The 16,022-nt window shown below is 39.3% G+C and overlaps 1 protein-coding gene across 2 annotated transcripts in view; it reads right to left on the bottom strand.

Moving 5' to 3' along the window:
- The window catches only part of LOC127585085 (dedicator of cytokinesis protein 7-like), a 133,303-nt gene that overhangs the window by 69,813 nt on the left and 47,468 nt on the right, over positions 1 to 16,022 (bottom strand). For both annotated transcript variants that reach the window (XM_052042247.1, XM_052042248.1), the window contains exons 12-17: positions 14,851 to 14,975; positions 13,193 to 13,286; positions 12,229 to 12,391; positions 6,435 to 6,552; positions 3,193 to 3,263; positions 370 to 508 (exon numbers count right to left, since the gene is read on the bottom strand). In XM_052042247.1, the coding sequence (XP_051898207.1) occupies positions 370 to 508; positions 3,193 to 3,263; positions 6,435 to 6,552; positions 12,229 to 12,391; positions 13,193 to 13,286; positions 14,851 to 14,975 (710 nt within the window). The remainder of the gene's footprint in view (positions 1 to 369; positions 509 to 3,192; positions 3,264 to 6,434; positions 6,553 to 12,228; positions 12,392 to 13,192; positions 13,287 to 14,850; positions 14,976 to 16,022) is intronic.

The raw sequence follows: 16,022 nt of genomic DNA, 5'->3' as shown, positions 1-16,022 counted from the left end.
GACCCAACTCCACAGTGTTATGAAATATCAAGTAAAGGCAAGATCAATGACACAAAATCCCGACAGGAACTGTTAACTGCACAAACATGTAAGGACTGGAAAACTTAGGTCCAAGACTATTTGAATTTATGTCAGTAGAATGGGTCTCTCAACATTCAGTGTTTTTGACAGGTATCCAAAAGGAAGTTGAAAATAGTTCCAAAAAGGAAACAATTCCAATTCACCAATTTAAATGTTAAACACCACCCAATATTTAATTAACATGAGAAACATAACTAAGGCCTTAATCATTATATCAGATTGGAAAACTCCCTGTTGGAGCCCTGCCTTGAATTCCATTGGTCAATTTAATGATTCCTAGTCACTTACTGTGTAGCCCACAGGTGTCTCCAGTGAAGAACTGGGTTTCTGCTGGCAGCTGATGTGGTAAAAGGTGAAGAGCAGGTGATGATTATCTGTCAGGTTAGCTGGGATTTTCATTTTAATTTCCTCATAGAACTCTGGAGATCTGTAATGATCACACAATGTGTCAGATTTTGCCTGATGCTCTGGTAAGTGTGCAAATACTAATATAGATTCATCACTCACTTTCATCCCAACAGTTTGAAAAATGCCTTTTCCTACCATCAACCTCTTACAAAGGAGGTACATAAATCTTTCACTAAATGTGATGGGTGAAGGCAATCTCTTCTGTGATCAGGGCAACACTGAACTCACACTGTTAACTCAGTGCCTACCGAGCCATAGAGATAAGACCATAAAGAATGGAAACAAGAGTAGGCATTTGGTCTCTTGAGCCTGATTCACAATTCAGTAAGATCATGGCTGATCCAACTTCTCACATCCACTTTCCTGGACATGGCCAGAATCCTTGATTCCCCTACTGATTAAGAAAGTATCTCAACTGTGAATATATTCAGGGATTCTGTGGCAACAAATTTCAGAGACTCACAATCCTTTGAGAGAAGAAATTCTTTCTCACCTCATTCTGAGACTATGCCCTCCAGTTCTTGGCTCTTTAACGAGAAGAAATATTGTCCCAGTATTTACACTAACTCCTAAGAATCTGAAATGTTTCAATCAAATAAGCTCTTCTAAACTCCAATGTGTATAGCCCCAACCTGATCAACCTTTCCTCCTAAGGCAATCCCTTTGTCTGGGATCATCCTAGTGAACCTTCTCTGGACTATCTCCAAATGATAATACATCTTTCCTTTAATAAGGGTACAAAATCTATTCACAGCATTTTAGATGTGGTCTCACTACTGCCTTGTACAGTTGTAGCAAGATTTATCTGCTTTTATACTCTAACCCTTTTGAAATAAAAGCAAGCATTCCATTAGCCTTCCTGATTACCTGCTACATCTGTATGCTAGCTTTCTGTTTCATGTACAAGGTCACAATATCCACTTATGCTAGAGATTTCTGCAGTCTCTCTATTTTAGCAATAATCTCTATTTAATAATAATCACAATTTCCCACATTATACTCCATTGCCAACTTTTTGCCCACACACTTAACCTATCAATTTCTCTCAGCAAATTGTTTGCATCCTCCTCGTAGCCTACCCTTACACCCACCTTTGTAATGTCTTCAAATTCCAAACCATTAATATATATTGTAAACGGCTGCAGATCCAGCACTGATCCCTGTGGCACTCAAGGATTACTTGTCCCCAACCTGAAAATGATCCCCTTATCCCTACTCGCTACTTCCTGCGAGTTAGCCAATCCACTACCTGTGATAATGTATCACCTCCAATACCATGAGCTCCAATCTTCTAAACTAACCAAATCAAATGGTTCCCTTCTAACCATTCCAGCTAATACTTCCTTAAACAAATTTGTCAGATGTCTTTTCCCCTTGATGAAGCCATGCTAACTCTAATTTAACATTATGACTTTCCAAATGTTCTGGGGTTATTTCCTCAAGAGATTATTCTAACATTTTACCACTAACAGATATCAGACCACTGGACTAGTTACCTGCATTTTGCTTCCCACCCTTTTTGAATAAGACTATCACTTTGGCTGTTTTCCAATCTTCTGGTATTTCTCCAGAATTTAACAACTTTTAGAATATTACAACTAATGCATTCACTATCTATATAGCCACATCCATCATCTCCCAGGTTCTTGTCAGCCTTCAGCACTGCTAGTTTGCCTAATACTACTTCTCTATTATGGTATTTAAGTCCACCCCTGTAATTTTTCTCATCATTATTGAGTGAGTCTTGTTGGAATATGTATGTGTTTAGTCATGGGATGAGGCCAGAACTAAGATCAACTTAAATGCCCAAGTGGTTTGTTGGCACTGATGATCCATGCTCACATATAAGGAATTGGTATTTGGTTCTTGGAAATATTTACCAAATGAAAAAGTGGCTGCCTTTTCAAAAAGGAGTAACCTCAAAAAAAGACAATTCCACAGCTACTCTGAAGAAATATTTGAAGTGAGTCCCTGTCAATAAATCTCACCACTTAGCTAATTCCCAACTTTAATTCCCGATATCTTCTTCGGGCATTCTACATCAATGTTCATCATTATAAAGCAAGTCTATCAATGAATCACGAACAAAATGTTCAGCATTGGAATGAAGATAATGCAACAGAACAATTAATGGTAAGCTGTGACTACTGAGCTGCTGATAACTGGACAAGATGAGACTGCAGACACAAAACTACTTTCTACACTTAGTTGTGATGTGTAAGTTGCAGGCAATGTCATTAGGATTGCTAGTTTTATTGATTCAACTTGTGATCTTGTGTCTGTGAGCTGACTACTTTTCACATTTACAGATTACATAAACAAGACTCAAAGATATTACATAGGTTGACTCAGCTGAAGGTTTGGTTGTCATGGATAGTTCTGATTCAGTCCTTTACAGAACTTCAAACAACTGGCAGTTTCTAGCAATGCACAGATTAAAGTGTTGCCAAGGACACATAACAGTAGTACCATGTTCACTCTTCATTTTTTGGCTGCATCATGCAATGGATGCCCTATGCATAGAACTTAGCCCTTCCGTGGAAACAAATAACTGAAGACCTTCCAGGACTGCTGAGAAAGTTGCACTGACAAAAAAGGATGCAGTTTATATTTGATGCCACAGCAACTCATAATAACAAGTAGATGCAAGAAACATCTGTATGGCCCCTAAAGCCCTAGCAAGACTTAAGTTTAGGCACTCACTTGTTGTGATACACCACAGCAGAATATGCTTCTCTTGAAAATTCAGCACAGCTGGACTTCCCAAAGATAACCTGCATTTATACAGAAGACAGAAACAAATTATTAATTAGCACTGGGCAGGAGCAGCGCTCCAGCTGATGCAGATTAGGCAAAAGAATTCAAATCCAAGTAATATATTTGTGGCCTTGCATCTGAAAGAAACACCCTACCAGGGTGACATAGAATCAAGTGGATGTAAAACTGGAAGATTACACAGATAGGTTCCGGTAAAGCCATGAAGGCTTTTAAAGATAAGGACGTCTTAAGTGCAATGCAGTAGTTGGGAAAGGTAGTGGGATGGATACTTAAAGCCAACATTAAACAGTAAAGAAAGGAATGACGAGAAACAAGACTTTGAACTTGGATCTCCATCACGGGCACAACTCTCCTCACCATCAAGAACATCTTCGAGAGCTGGTGCCTCAAGAAGGCGGCATCCATCACTAAGGACCCTCACCACCCAGGACATGCCCTTTTCTTGTTGCTACCATTGGGGAGGAGGTACAGGAGCATGAAGACCCACACTCAACGATTCAGGAACAGCTTCTTCCCCTCCGCCATCAGATTTCTGAACGGTCCATGAACCCATGAACACTACCTCATTATTCCTTCTTTTTGCACTATTTATTTATTCTTGTAATTTATAGTAATTTTATATCTTTGTACTGTACTGCTGTCGCAAAACAACAAATTTCACATCATTTAAGTCAGTAATAATAAATCTAATTCTGATTCTGATTGCAGATGCTGGAATCTATCAACTGCTGGAGGAACTCAGCGGGTCAAACAGCATCTATGGAGGCTAAGAAATAGTCGACGTTCGACTAACAGGTCAGATTTGTTTTCTCTCTTTCCCACTGTGATGAAGGGTCTTTGACCTGAAATGTTAACTGTTTCTCTTTCCACAGATGCTGCCTGACCTGCTGAATTTTTCCAGCATTTTCTGTTATAAAAGAAATGAGCTTGGAGAGGGGAGAAACAGAAAAAGAAGCAGTTAGAGGTGTGAAGAAGGTACGGGTGCCTGCTCCTAGTTACAATAGAGCTATGCTGTCATTTTATGTGCAAATCTTGACCATGGTCCGTTCTAGGCTTGCGTCTCAGGCCTCCCTCACTGCACGAGCTCTTGTGACAACAATGCTTGGACAAAACCACCATGCTTGGACATGTTATGGAGCTGCAAGTAACCAGTGATCCCTAGTTAAGTGTCAGCATTATCAGCAGAAAAGAGTAAAATGGGAAGAATAAACCTTGAGCTGTACGAAGACTCTAAGTTTCACTGCAGACAACAATCGAAGACAAACACCAAAAACTCTTGTAACATCTGAGGTAGTTTATCATTTCAACATTTAAATGGAGAATACTAAGGACGATGTGTTAACGAATACACTTGATGTCTCACAGAGAGAGGAATCTATAGTCCAATATCCTGTGGGAGTAAAAGTTCTTGCAATTTTCTTGTATCAATGATTACGCTTTAAATAATTTTGGCTCTGCAGCCGGTACAATATGTTCTTCTCTGTTAAGTACCTACTCTGCAAAAATGTACAAATGCAGGTGAAAATTTGTTATATAACTCTTTTAGTGTCAAGAAACAAAGGGCTGAAATCTGTGTGAAAGGGGCGTGCTGACTCTCACTAAACGTGGGAAATTCACAGACTTTGGTGTTTGGCATTAAATAAATCTTTTCCCAAAGTTCAACCCCGAAAAAGTCTAACCCACTTTGTGGAAAACACAGAAGCCATTGTCTGGAAAAGCTTCTGAACTAAATACCTCTGGCTTCCAGCACCTCTCCCCAGTTGCAATGTTCCTGGTCGTTATTTTGATATTATGTTTGTTGTGTCACAAACCAGCAACAAAAGAAACACACTGAGCATGATTCAGCGTTAAAAACTATTTTATTAATCACTACTTATGGTAATACGTAAAATAAAAGTAAAAATGTTAGTATGTTAGAATTCAAAAATGTTAAACCTCGAACGTTAACCCCAAAACTAAACTCTTCGTGTGTGTGTGTGACAAAGTCCAAAACTCCCAGTTCCGGAATGGTTCTTAAAGTTCAGTTCCGCAAGCCATAAGGTGAAACATGAGCAAGGGCTTCTTCAACAACCACCGTTGTCTGAAGATAAGATGTAGATGTAGAAAAACATAGAGAGAGTACATACGAAATCCAAATGTTCCACGATGGAACCCAAACGACACTTCAGTGTTTACTCGGTAGTGACTTGCTCACCCCGAAAAGCATCCGAACCGTGGTCGTCCACACACAAATACCTGTTTCCTTCTACAGGTCAGCAACAAAGTGAACTCCACCGGATTACTTCCAACTTCCATACATGGATTTCAGTGGCAAACACAGTTATTGTTTCTCATCCATCGATAGAGAAAACAAGCAGGCTGGTGTCTCTCTCCCTTCTCTCTCTCTCTTCTTCTTCTAACTTCTTCTTCAACGTCATTACGTCCTTTATCTTCTATTGACGTAAGCACGCCCCACACACACATACACACACACTCTCTATCTTAAAGGGACTTTCACTGAGTCCATAACAGTTGCTTTTCAAAACCTGTGTCCTCCTCCTCTGTGTGCAGGAGCCAATTTCTGACACTCCCCTTCCTCCCTGTTTTCAAATCATGATTTTATTGTACTGTCCCACGTGTAATCTTTCCTAACACCCCAAAGCTTTGGCAGTACTGAAGGAGCTTTGCTCTTCATTTTAGACATTCAGCCATAGTCCCATTACCCTGTTGTGATGAAAATTAAAGATTCTGTAACAGTCAACATCTCATACACAATTAATGCCAATAGAAACTGACTCAGTAGAAATGGCTCACTTACTGCCTTGCTATCTGTGTCATAATGCTGAATATAATTTCTGACATTGTGACAGTACTTCAAAATTAATGAACTGCACACTAAGTAATCCTAGATATTTGTGAGACCAAACACTAAAGAACTAAGGTATTTTTTTTTACCTTCTTTTATCCTAAGTCCCAGAACTAAAGCTTCTTAACATCAAGCCTGATTTACCCCTTTTGCCATGGTGATGCTCTCAGTTATTATGCCCTTCACTTGGGGATTTCTCAGTAATGAATAAGAACTGCATTGCTTTTGCAATATGTGCTTTGATGGCATGACTAAACAGGTGTCGTGCTAACATACGTTTACAGAATAGAGCTGTAAAGCATTGATGCAAGATGATTTTTACCGGCATGGCACTATTGGAGTCCTCTCCTGCCATGAACTGGACTTTCACTGTAATGTTCCGCACAGACCCTTGACGGCTGCTGAAATTCAAACTCTGTGGGTAGACGTATACCAGATTCCTAAGGGCAACAATGAGAGTCGGTTAGGACAAACAACGCACATTCAAAATAAGGCCACAGACCAGACTTGGTGAATGCTTATCCCAAGTTACTAACTAGTTATTGGTTACTTAAATAAACAGACAAAAGTAAATCTCAGAAATAAGGTTTCCCCTTTCATGTGACATTTCTTCAGACAGGGAGACAAAGATGCACAACTATCAACACCAAGTAATTTACCTCCCTGTGTTCGCCTCCAATATTCAAAAGTTGTAAAGAAAATCAAATTAACCTTGTTTATACAGCTCCTTTCACATCCTCCAATGAATGTGGCTGAAGAGCGGCCAGTTTTGCTTTTACAGATACATACTTTAAACAGCTATTCCTTAAATGCAGAATGTGCTATCAGTATATATAAATAAGGCCCTATCATTTGTTTGGAACATCCCTCCTTGAAGTTAGGCTGTCCCAAAGGCTGCCTTTAGCATCTATTAATAAATGTCAACCCATATCTTTTGCCATTGGATTGAAACTCCTCTCATCTTAATGTAGTTGAAAGTAAACTTTAGAACCACACTATAGTTAAAAACAAATGCCAGTTGCATTTATGAGACTTCAATTTAATTGCTAAAGACTGTAATGTAACAGCTAGAAGCAGCAACAATAGAGGCACATATCAAACAAAAACCTATCACAATACTGGGAAGAATAATAAAAGAGCTAAAAATACGTTTGAGGGTGTAACTCTCAATTCTGGGACTAGACTGTTGCCAAAATTCAGTTTTGCAAGTTATATTATTGTGGAAACCTCCGAGGAGTAATACCCGGGCACCACTGATCTCATTTGTATAAAGTGTGTTTGCCAAACTGACACTTTGTGACTGACTCACTTCTTGTTTTGGCAGGTGGAAGAATACTAAAATGGTCAAGGAGCCATTTCCTAGTGTGCTGCCTTACATCAGCTTCACAAACTAACTTTGTTAATCACTCTCATTGATAAAGGTAATGCACAGCAGACTTTTAACAAATGCAGGGTAAATTAACAGTTTAGTCCAATACTAAATAACGTCATTGCCACAATCACCCTGCACCATTTTCTTCCTCCCCTCACACACACACAATCCTTGGAATGAATTACAGTCTAAAACACAACATCAGCTCCTTTAACATTCTTTCTGATAGGAAAATACAACTTAAATTATGCTGTTACCTTTCTACTACCTATGACTGAAATGCAGTTATAAGCTACTAATTTGTAGCTTCATGTGTTCAACAGGTTTTTTTCAAACATGAAGGTTTATTAAAGTTTTACATTAAGTGGAACTTCTTGTCAAATAAGAAGTTTCGGTTTAGATTATTTGTTATTAATCCAATTCTGCTAAGAGGTAATTGACCTGGAAAATCATCTACAGATGCTGTCTGACTTGCTGTGTGTTTACAGTATTTACTATTTTTATTTCAGATGTTTCACATTCTGCATTTTTTAATATTATATGCAGACAATATATATGTTCTGAAAGTAGACCTAACATGCTTTTATGTATACATGTAATGAGCAGCCTGATTCTGGAAGATATATTTTGGGTTTCCTTTTCTCCTGATCAAATTACAAGGCAAATTAGTGGGCTATTTCAGGAGCCATTCCATGAAAGTGGCTTTTGGGACTAAGCATGTGAGAACCACTTGAGTAAAAGCTTTGGAACTCAAAACAGAAAAATGGACAAAAAATCTATACACAAAGAAAAATCAATTTTGCTGCTTTGCTGTGTGATAATTTTATTACTCAAGCACAGGGTTTGGGTGACGCTAGCAAGGTCTGCATTTATTGCTCTTTCTCAATTGCCTTAATTACATGTGAAAGCTGATCCTAAAACACCATTACATGGCAATATTATTCAGTGTAATCCTAAATCCTCTGCATTATGAAAGAACTTATAAACATAGCCATTGAACATATCCCTTAAATGGTAAAATACTAAGGATCTTCTGCAAGTATTGACATTTATTATCATTTCCCCTTTGAAAATATGATGCATTGTGAGTGAAGATTAAATGAACGAAAAGACATTTCTTTTCATGCAGTTTTTCAGTACATTAGTGTCCATCACCTGACAAATATTCAATCCCCGTTGGATTAAATGCACTCATTCACTATAGTTAATGTTAATAATTCCTGACAATTATCCTGAAAGGCATTCAAGTTTGTATTACTCTATGCAGGAGCACAAACACTTAAAAGCAGACTTTTCTACTGCTATAAGCACATTAGATAAATTCTCAAAAAGCTTGTATTGTATCTGCTCCAACAGCTGCCATTGTTCAAAATGCCTGAAGGGCTTCAGTACAACATGTACTGAACCCAAAACAGTCTCTGGGCGTCACATTAACCCAGATTTCTACATTTGTGCAAAAGACCATTAAAAGCACACACGACACAGATGGAGTTTAGAAAACTGGAGCATCTGTAGACCTAGACACATGCACACAAAACTGAAGTTGTTGGAATTAAACATAATTGAGATTTTAATCTTGCAGCTTATTTTAAGCTTTTGAAATAGTTTCTTTTTATCCCATTTACAGATTGTGAAATCTGTCAACTCCTGACTCCCTTATGCAGGGAAACATGCTTATATTTTATAGCTCTCAAAAGGAGTCAATGCACGTCCACTAGTGCACTCAATTTATTTCAAGACAAAAATTAATACAAATTAACATTTGCTGATAATAGTTCTCTTAAGTCATACTTTCAGGGTAATGGCCAAATCTACCTTAAAAATTCAGAATGATGTGTTAATTAAGCGTGCCATTATAAATGTGCACATCAGCAAGTAAAGTCAAAGGATTGAGAGGTGAGTTGTGAATCTCCAGACATTGCTTGTCGACATGCTCACTCTCTGCTGCTTTAGACAAATGGTAGCTCTCTATTACCTCTGCTGTTACTTCTGAATTTTCCAGATTTACATATTAATTGACCATTAAACTTGTCACTTATCACTGCTGGTTATGCTCAACAATTGACAACACCAGTACAATTTTAACTGTTAACCCTTGCTTTATGTACCTAAATGACCAAACTTCCATTATTAACAGTCCACTTTTTTCTTTCTGAATCCTCTGCTCACAGTGGTCACCCTGATATCAACCAGCACCATCGACTAAATACGGCTGAAAGATCTTAAGAAAATAGTTTAACTAATAAGGCATAATCCAGCAAGACCTGACGTATAAGCTTGTTTATTTCTCAATGGAAACAGTGAAAGTTCAACAGGAGTGAAGCCTGGCTGAACAGGACTGCTTGAGATGAGGTTGCATTATCAATGTAATGCGACTAGAGGGTGGTCAATCCAAACCTCTGAGGACACCTGGTGATCGAACACCAGTAGTACTACATTAGACCATAGACTTCACCACATAGGAGCAGAATTAGGCCATTCGGCCCATCAAGTCTGCTCTGCTATTCAATTCTGGCTGATCTTTTTGTCAACCCATTCTCCCATCTTCTCTCTGTAACCCATAAACCCCTTACCAATCAAGAACTTATCAATCTCTGCCTTAAATACACCCAGTGACTTGGCCTCCACAACCCTCCATGCCAATGAATTCCACAGATTCACCACCCTCTGAGTGAAGAAATTCCTCCTCATCTCAGTTCTGAAGGGACGTGCCTTTATCCTGAAGCTGTGCCCCTGGATCCTAGACTCTCCTACTAATGGAAACATCCTCTGCACGTCCACTCTATCCAGGCCTTTATAGCATTCGGTAAGTTTCAGTGAGATCCCCCACTCATCTTTCTGAACTCCATCGAGTACATCAAATGCTCCTGCACTCTATCTACATACAGCACCTGACCATTGTCAGCACAGATAGCTGGTTGCATGTCCATTTTGCTTAGTTAAGTACTGACTCAGGTGGTCATGGGTTTAAGACCAATTCTAGAATTTACGGCACATAATCCAGACAGACTTCAGCAGCAAACAATCTGCTGGAGGAACTCAGTTGGTTGAGCAGCATCTGTGGGGGAAAGGAACTGTTGATGTTTTGGATTGAAACCCTGCATCAGGACCAAGAGAGGAGAGGGGAGATAGCCAGTATGAAGAGGAGAGGGGGAGTGGTGAAACATGGGCCAGAGGTGACTGAAAATAAGGAACTGCATTTAAAATAGCTTCAGGACATGTATAAAATTTCTTTCTTTAAAGCATGAAAACACAGCAGCTAATTTCTGCCTGGTAAGCTCCCACAAAGAGTGATTTAATAATAATTATTTTTTAACACTAATAATTATTTTTTAGGACTTTATTCCTTAGAGAGTAGGAGACTGAGGGGTGATCTTATAGAGGTATACAAAATCATGAGGGGCATAGATAGGGTGAATCCACTCAGTCTTTTTCCCCGGAGTTGGGATATCAAGAACTAGAGGGCATAGGGTTAAGGTGAGAGGGGAAAGATTTAAGAGTAACATGAGGGGCAACTTTTTTTTTACACAAAGGGTGGAACGAGCTGCCAGAGGAAATGGTTGAGGCAGGTACAATAACAACTTTTAAGAGACAGTTGGACAGGTACATGGATAGGAAAGGTTTAGAGGGATATGGGCCAAATGCTGGCAAATGGGACGAGCTCGGATGGGGCATCTTGGTCAGCATGGACCATTTGGGCTGAAGGGCTTGTTTCCCTGCTGTATGACTCCATAACAAAAATGATGCTGATTGAAGGATAAATACTGGATGTTGAAAACCTTTCACCGTATACGCAACTCTCCCCACATATGCGGCTTGTCCTGCTGAGTATTTGCATCATTTTCTGCTTTTATTTTAAATACTGGATGTCACAAGGGGATCAGCTCCAAACCTTCTTCAAAATAATGCCAATGGATTTTCACATCCCAAAGAGCAAACAGGGCCTCAGCTGAAAGAACTCAATCAAAAAGTTGAGGGAGTGCTGTAATGGTGAGCATTCGAGATAAAATGTTAAACTGAGCCCTGAGCTGTCCTCTCGGGTGGATGTTAAAGATTCCATGGAATTATTCTGAAAGGTGGGGGAAAGATCCTCCACCTATCATTGATTGTGCATGCAACACCACTAGAAGTATTACCTACTCAAGTTGCTTATGGGACTTAGACATACACAATTATCTAGCTTTTTTTCCCCCATAAAAGTAGCTACAATTCAAAAATAATGCTTCATTGACAATTAAATATTCTTGAGAGAACAAAGCTAGAAGAGAAAGGAAATCAAAAAATCACTGGGGATCTGAAATAAAAATAGAAAATACTGGAAATACTCAGCAGGTCAGGGAGCATCTGTGGAAACAGAAACAGCTTTAATGTGCCAGATTAAAGATGGGGGGGAGAAAAGAGAGAGAGAGAGAGAGAGAGAGAAAGAGAGAGAGAGAGAGAGAGAGAGAGAGAGAGAGCTCTGACATGAAGACAATTAAAGAAACTGCAGCTTGACTACTGTTGAGTATTTCAAGCATTATATTATAGAAGAGAGAGAAGTAGGGAAACACAATAGTTTAGTTGCACTCAGTAAGGTCCTGTGAACTTTGGGACATTGTAAGGAAGCAATAAGTGCAGTGTAGATGCAACATTAGTAGACATTATACCACTGCACAACACAAGATCGTCAAGATTCTTCTACTTGCTCCATTTCAATGGGAATGACACAAACTATCAAATTAATACGAATAAGACTTATTATCACCTGTAAGCAGTGTATGGGACATACACCTCTCTCGCTGGAAACTCCAGGATCTCTTTAGTGGGGCGGACTCGAGGATCTGGGTATGGTTTGACATGTAGCAGCTCAGGGGAGAGGCAGTAGTGTGGACTTTCAGGAGCAGGGGATATATCAATCTTTAGTTGAGCTACAAACAGAGAAGAACTATTTCAAAATGTATTGACAAAGCAAAGAAATGCATGAAACAAAACGTTTCTTCCCCTTCCTCTGGCGTGAGGTTGATGCGAGCCTTTGCAAATTTTTGTCAGTTGCATGAGAATTCCGGGTGCATGAATACTGGAAAAACAAGAATTTACTGTACCCACCTCCTATAAACAACAATGGTTATAGTGGTTTTGTAATAACTCTGGATGACTGAAATTTGATCCTGATATTCCTGTACAAACTTCCAACCCAAGCCAAATACTTTTAGAGGTTGAAAGAAGATGTCAAATATCAACCTCTGTTATACCATACTTTAGTTTCCTAGTGACTCTGACAGGGATTGATGAACCACTCACAGCCAACGTGCTAGGTAGTCTACTTGGGTGCCCATTCATCTACTCTCTAATTGCAATCTAACCAATCTTATGTTACCACCTCTCAGTTTCTAAGAACTACAAGTTTCAGTATGCAGTGATCCATTAATTGCCCAAGAGAGGTTACACCTTGGAGATTTACCAGCGAGTTTTGTACATTTAGGTGTCTAAACTCTTTTTTAGTTTATTTCACACGGATGGACAAATAGGGTTAGATATTATATCCACTGAGTTTGGATAGGTTGTAAAGCAAACTCATAACTTCAAATGTGAACACAGTCGAACCAGTACCGGGCATAGCTAAATAATGCTAGCATCAACAAAAATTGCAATATGCACATTCCCTCATTATAGGGAGCCATTATCGTCACTTATTATGCTTCTTGATGCGTCAGTGTTGGGGTAGTTACCTGTCACTGGGCGTAGTCTCCTCAGAACAGAAGAGGGTCTTCTCATGTCTGCCAGAAACTTGTACAAATCTTCATCGCTTAAACGGTCCCCTTCCTGATGAAACAAAAGACAGATGGTACATCAGACCCGGAGCCTGAGAATGCTTCATTGTTAGACAAGGATAGAAATACATCGTTATCATGGAATCCAGACAGTCACTGAATACAATAAGGAAACAATGAGTCAACAAACACATTGTTCACTGACCATACACACCAGGCGTGATTTGTCCCTTTGGCTTCAGCCATACGGACAATGGTTTGATGAAGGTTTATGACTTTAGTAGCTGCCAGCCTCTCACTTGCTCTGACCTGTGCACAAAATAGTTTTCATGTTTCTGTAAATAACAATGTGTGTATTAGGTGGAGGTGGGGAGAGTGGAGAAACTGGGGTGGTCTAAAACTAGAGGGCTTAGGTTTAGGGGAGGAAGTTTAGAGGGGATCTGAGCCAGAATTGTATCACCGTGAGGGTGGTTAGAATCTAGAACGCACTGCCTGAGAGGGCAGCGGAGGCAGAGACTCTCACAACAGTTAAGAAGAATGGAGATGAGCACTTGAACTGCCACAGCATAGAATGTGATGGACCAAGTGCTGGTAAACGTTGTTAGTGTAGATGGGTGATTGATGTACAGGCCTAAGGGCCTGTTTCTGTGCTGTATGACTCTGTGGAGAGCCTCATTTGAATTCTGTACTGTACTGAGGCTGTGTGGCTTAATAATTCTTTCGTATGCTTTCCTTAACCTGAGTGCTGTTCAATTAAAATGTCTTTCATTAAGATCTTGGAGCAAGCAACAAGTTTAGTGAAGTGCCTTTATCAAATAACAGGAGTGTGGAAAGGACCGTCCCTCTGTTTCTCCAATTCTCTCCATTATCTGAAGCTCAAACACACTTGTTTTCTCCCAGTTCTAACTAAACAATCTCCCTCAATGGATCTGCCTGACCTGTTGAGTATCTCCAATGTTTTGTGTGTTTATTTCAGATTTTCAGGATCTGTAGATTTTTGCTTTTCAGAGCTAAGATACCACCTTGAATTTTCCTTCAATCAATGCTGCCATATTCTAATTGGTACTTCTAAAAGCTGCATACAAACATGATATAGCACTTTTAAGAAATAACAGTGGGGTATCAGATTCAAGTACTTTTTGATACTTATCAGTTAGGTGGTACATTTCCAAAGTCAACCCCACACAGCAAAACTTACACGAAACTCTATTATGCTGAATCACAAATAATGAGGAATAATGAGAGATATTTGGTTCTATGATCTGTGAAAGAGATGACCCTTGACGAAGTACGTAACACATTAAGCGGTACCAGCAGATCTCCCATGACATTGCTTGATATTCCAAATATTCGTGTGCAATGATATTTAATTGCTAGTTTGATCTGGTCATTTAAGGCCCAAGGATTTGCTGCAGAACAAAAATAGTCCAGTTGAAGTTATGAAGCTACCTGCAATTGTAAGTTTGGAAGTTTCAAAGTGCAATGGAAATGACATGAACTTCAATTTCCAGATCAGCAGCTTTTTTTTAAACAAAGAGTCTAATGAGGTTCCAATGTGGAAAAAAGTCCTTGTCTTGGAATGTTTCTTTTGCGTACTGGTTTTCTTTATTATTTACCTGTTTGAAGAAGTTTGTGACGGTCAGGGTAGCTGGACGAAAGTTGGTGTAGTTACAGGCATCATCCCCAAGGCTCATCCTTTCCAATGTCCTTTTTTTGCGGTCTGTCCACGTTCCCTTTCGCTCTAGAAACAATATCAGAGTAAAATGACCATTGGCAATAATCAAATGTTAAATGATAACAATGACGAATGCCAGGTGGCCTGCACCAGTGCTTTATCTGGATCTCTCAAAAGCTTTTCCCAACACAGTTTATTTGATCAGTGTCTGTTTTAATTCCCACTTTAATGAAGCAACTCCTGTTTTTATGAACTACCAAGCAAGAAGGTTCTGAGGTGGTCCCATATCATAACAAGCTTGCTGATATATCTGATAGAAGAAGCTGTCAGACCAGTTCATGGAACCTAGTGTAGAATGGGAATACTAAACTGGTTCATGTCCAGCCACCTTATCAGCCTGGACTGGGGAAGCAAAAAGTTGCAGTTCAATGGAAATGTCCAGCCTCTGTTGACCAGAGAACAGAATTCAAGCAGGTTTTTGGGAAACTATATAAAAAAATGAAGGTAATCCCATGAGATTCTTGTACTCAAATTACTCCAGTGGCCTGGCCATCCCTCTCTCATTAATCTCTTCAGCCTTGAAATATTTTGAGATCTCTAGATTCTTCCAGTTCCAGCCTCTTACAATCTGATTTCCTTCTTCGCTCTAATAACAGCCCTTCCTTAAACAGTCCATGCTCGAAGCAATGAGATTCTATTCCTAAACCTTTCTGCCAGCTTCCTCTCTCTCCCCTTCTGACATCCCTTAAAACCTTCAATATTAGTTCTTTCCACTGCAAATCAAAATTCACAAAGTAATGGATTGTTCATGAATTGAACTGGCATCATCCAGGTTAGTTTTAACCTACTGATGAAGTAATGATCCAATAGTAATCCTGCTCAAGCGCAACTGCAAACTCAGATTTAGACCCTGTCCCAATATCTTCTTCTGCCACTTAGCATCAAATTTTGTCATTAATGCAGTGAGCTACCTTGGGACATTTTAACAGGTTGAAGGTGCGTATGAATGCAAGATATAGCTGGGAAGTTTGTTCCTGAAATGCAGATAGATTGCTAATATAAGGATTGATATGCATCAAACAAACTACATTTAATATATATGTCTATGAAAAG

Source organism: Pristis pectinata, chromosome 31 (assembly GCF_009764475.1).
Source record: "Pristis pectinata isolate sPriPec2 chromosome 31, sPriPec2.1.pri, whole genome shotgun sequence".
NCBI lineage: Eukaryota > Metazoa > Chordata > Chondrichthyes > Rhinopristiformes > Pristidae > Pristis > Pristis pectinata.
This window is presented reverse-complemented; position numbering and strand designations above follow the sequence as displayed.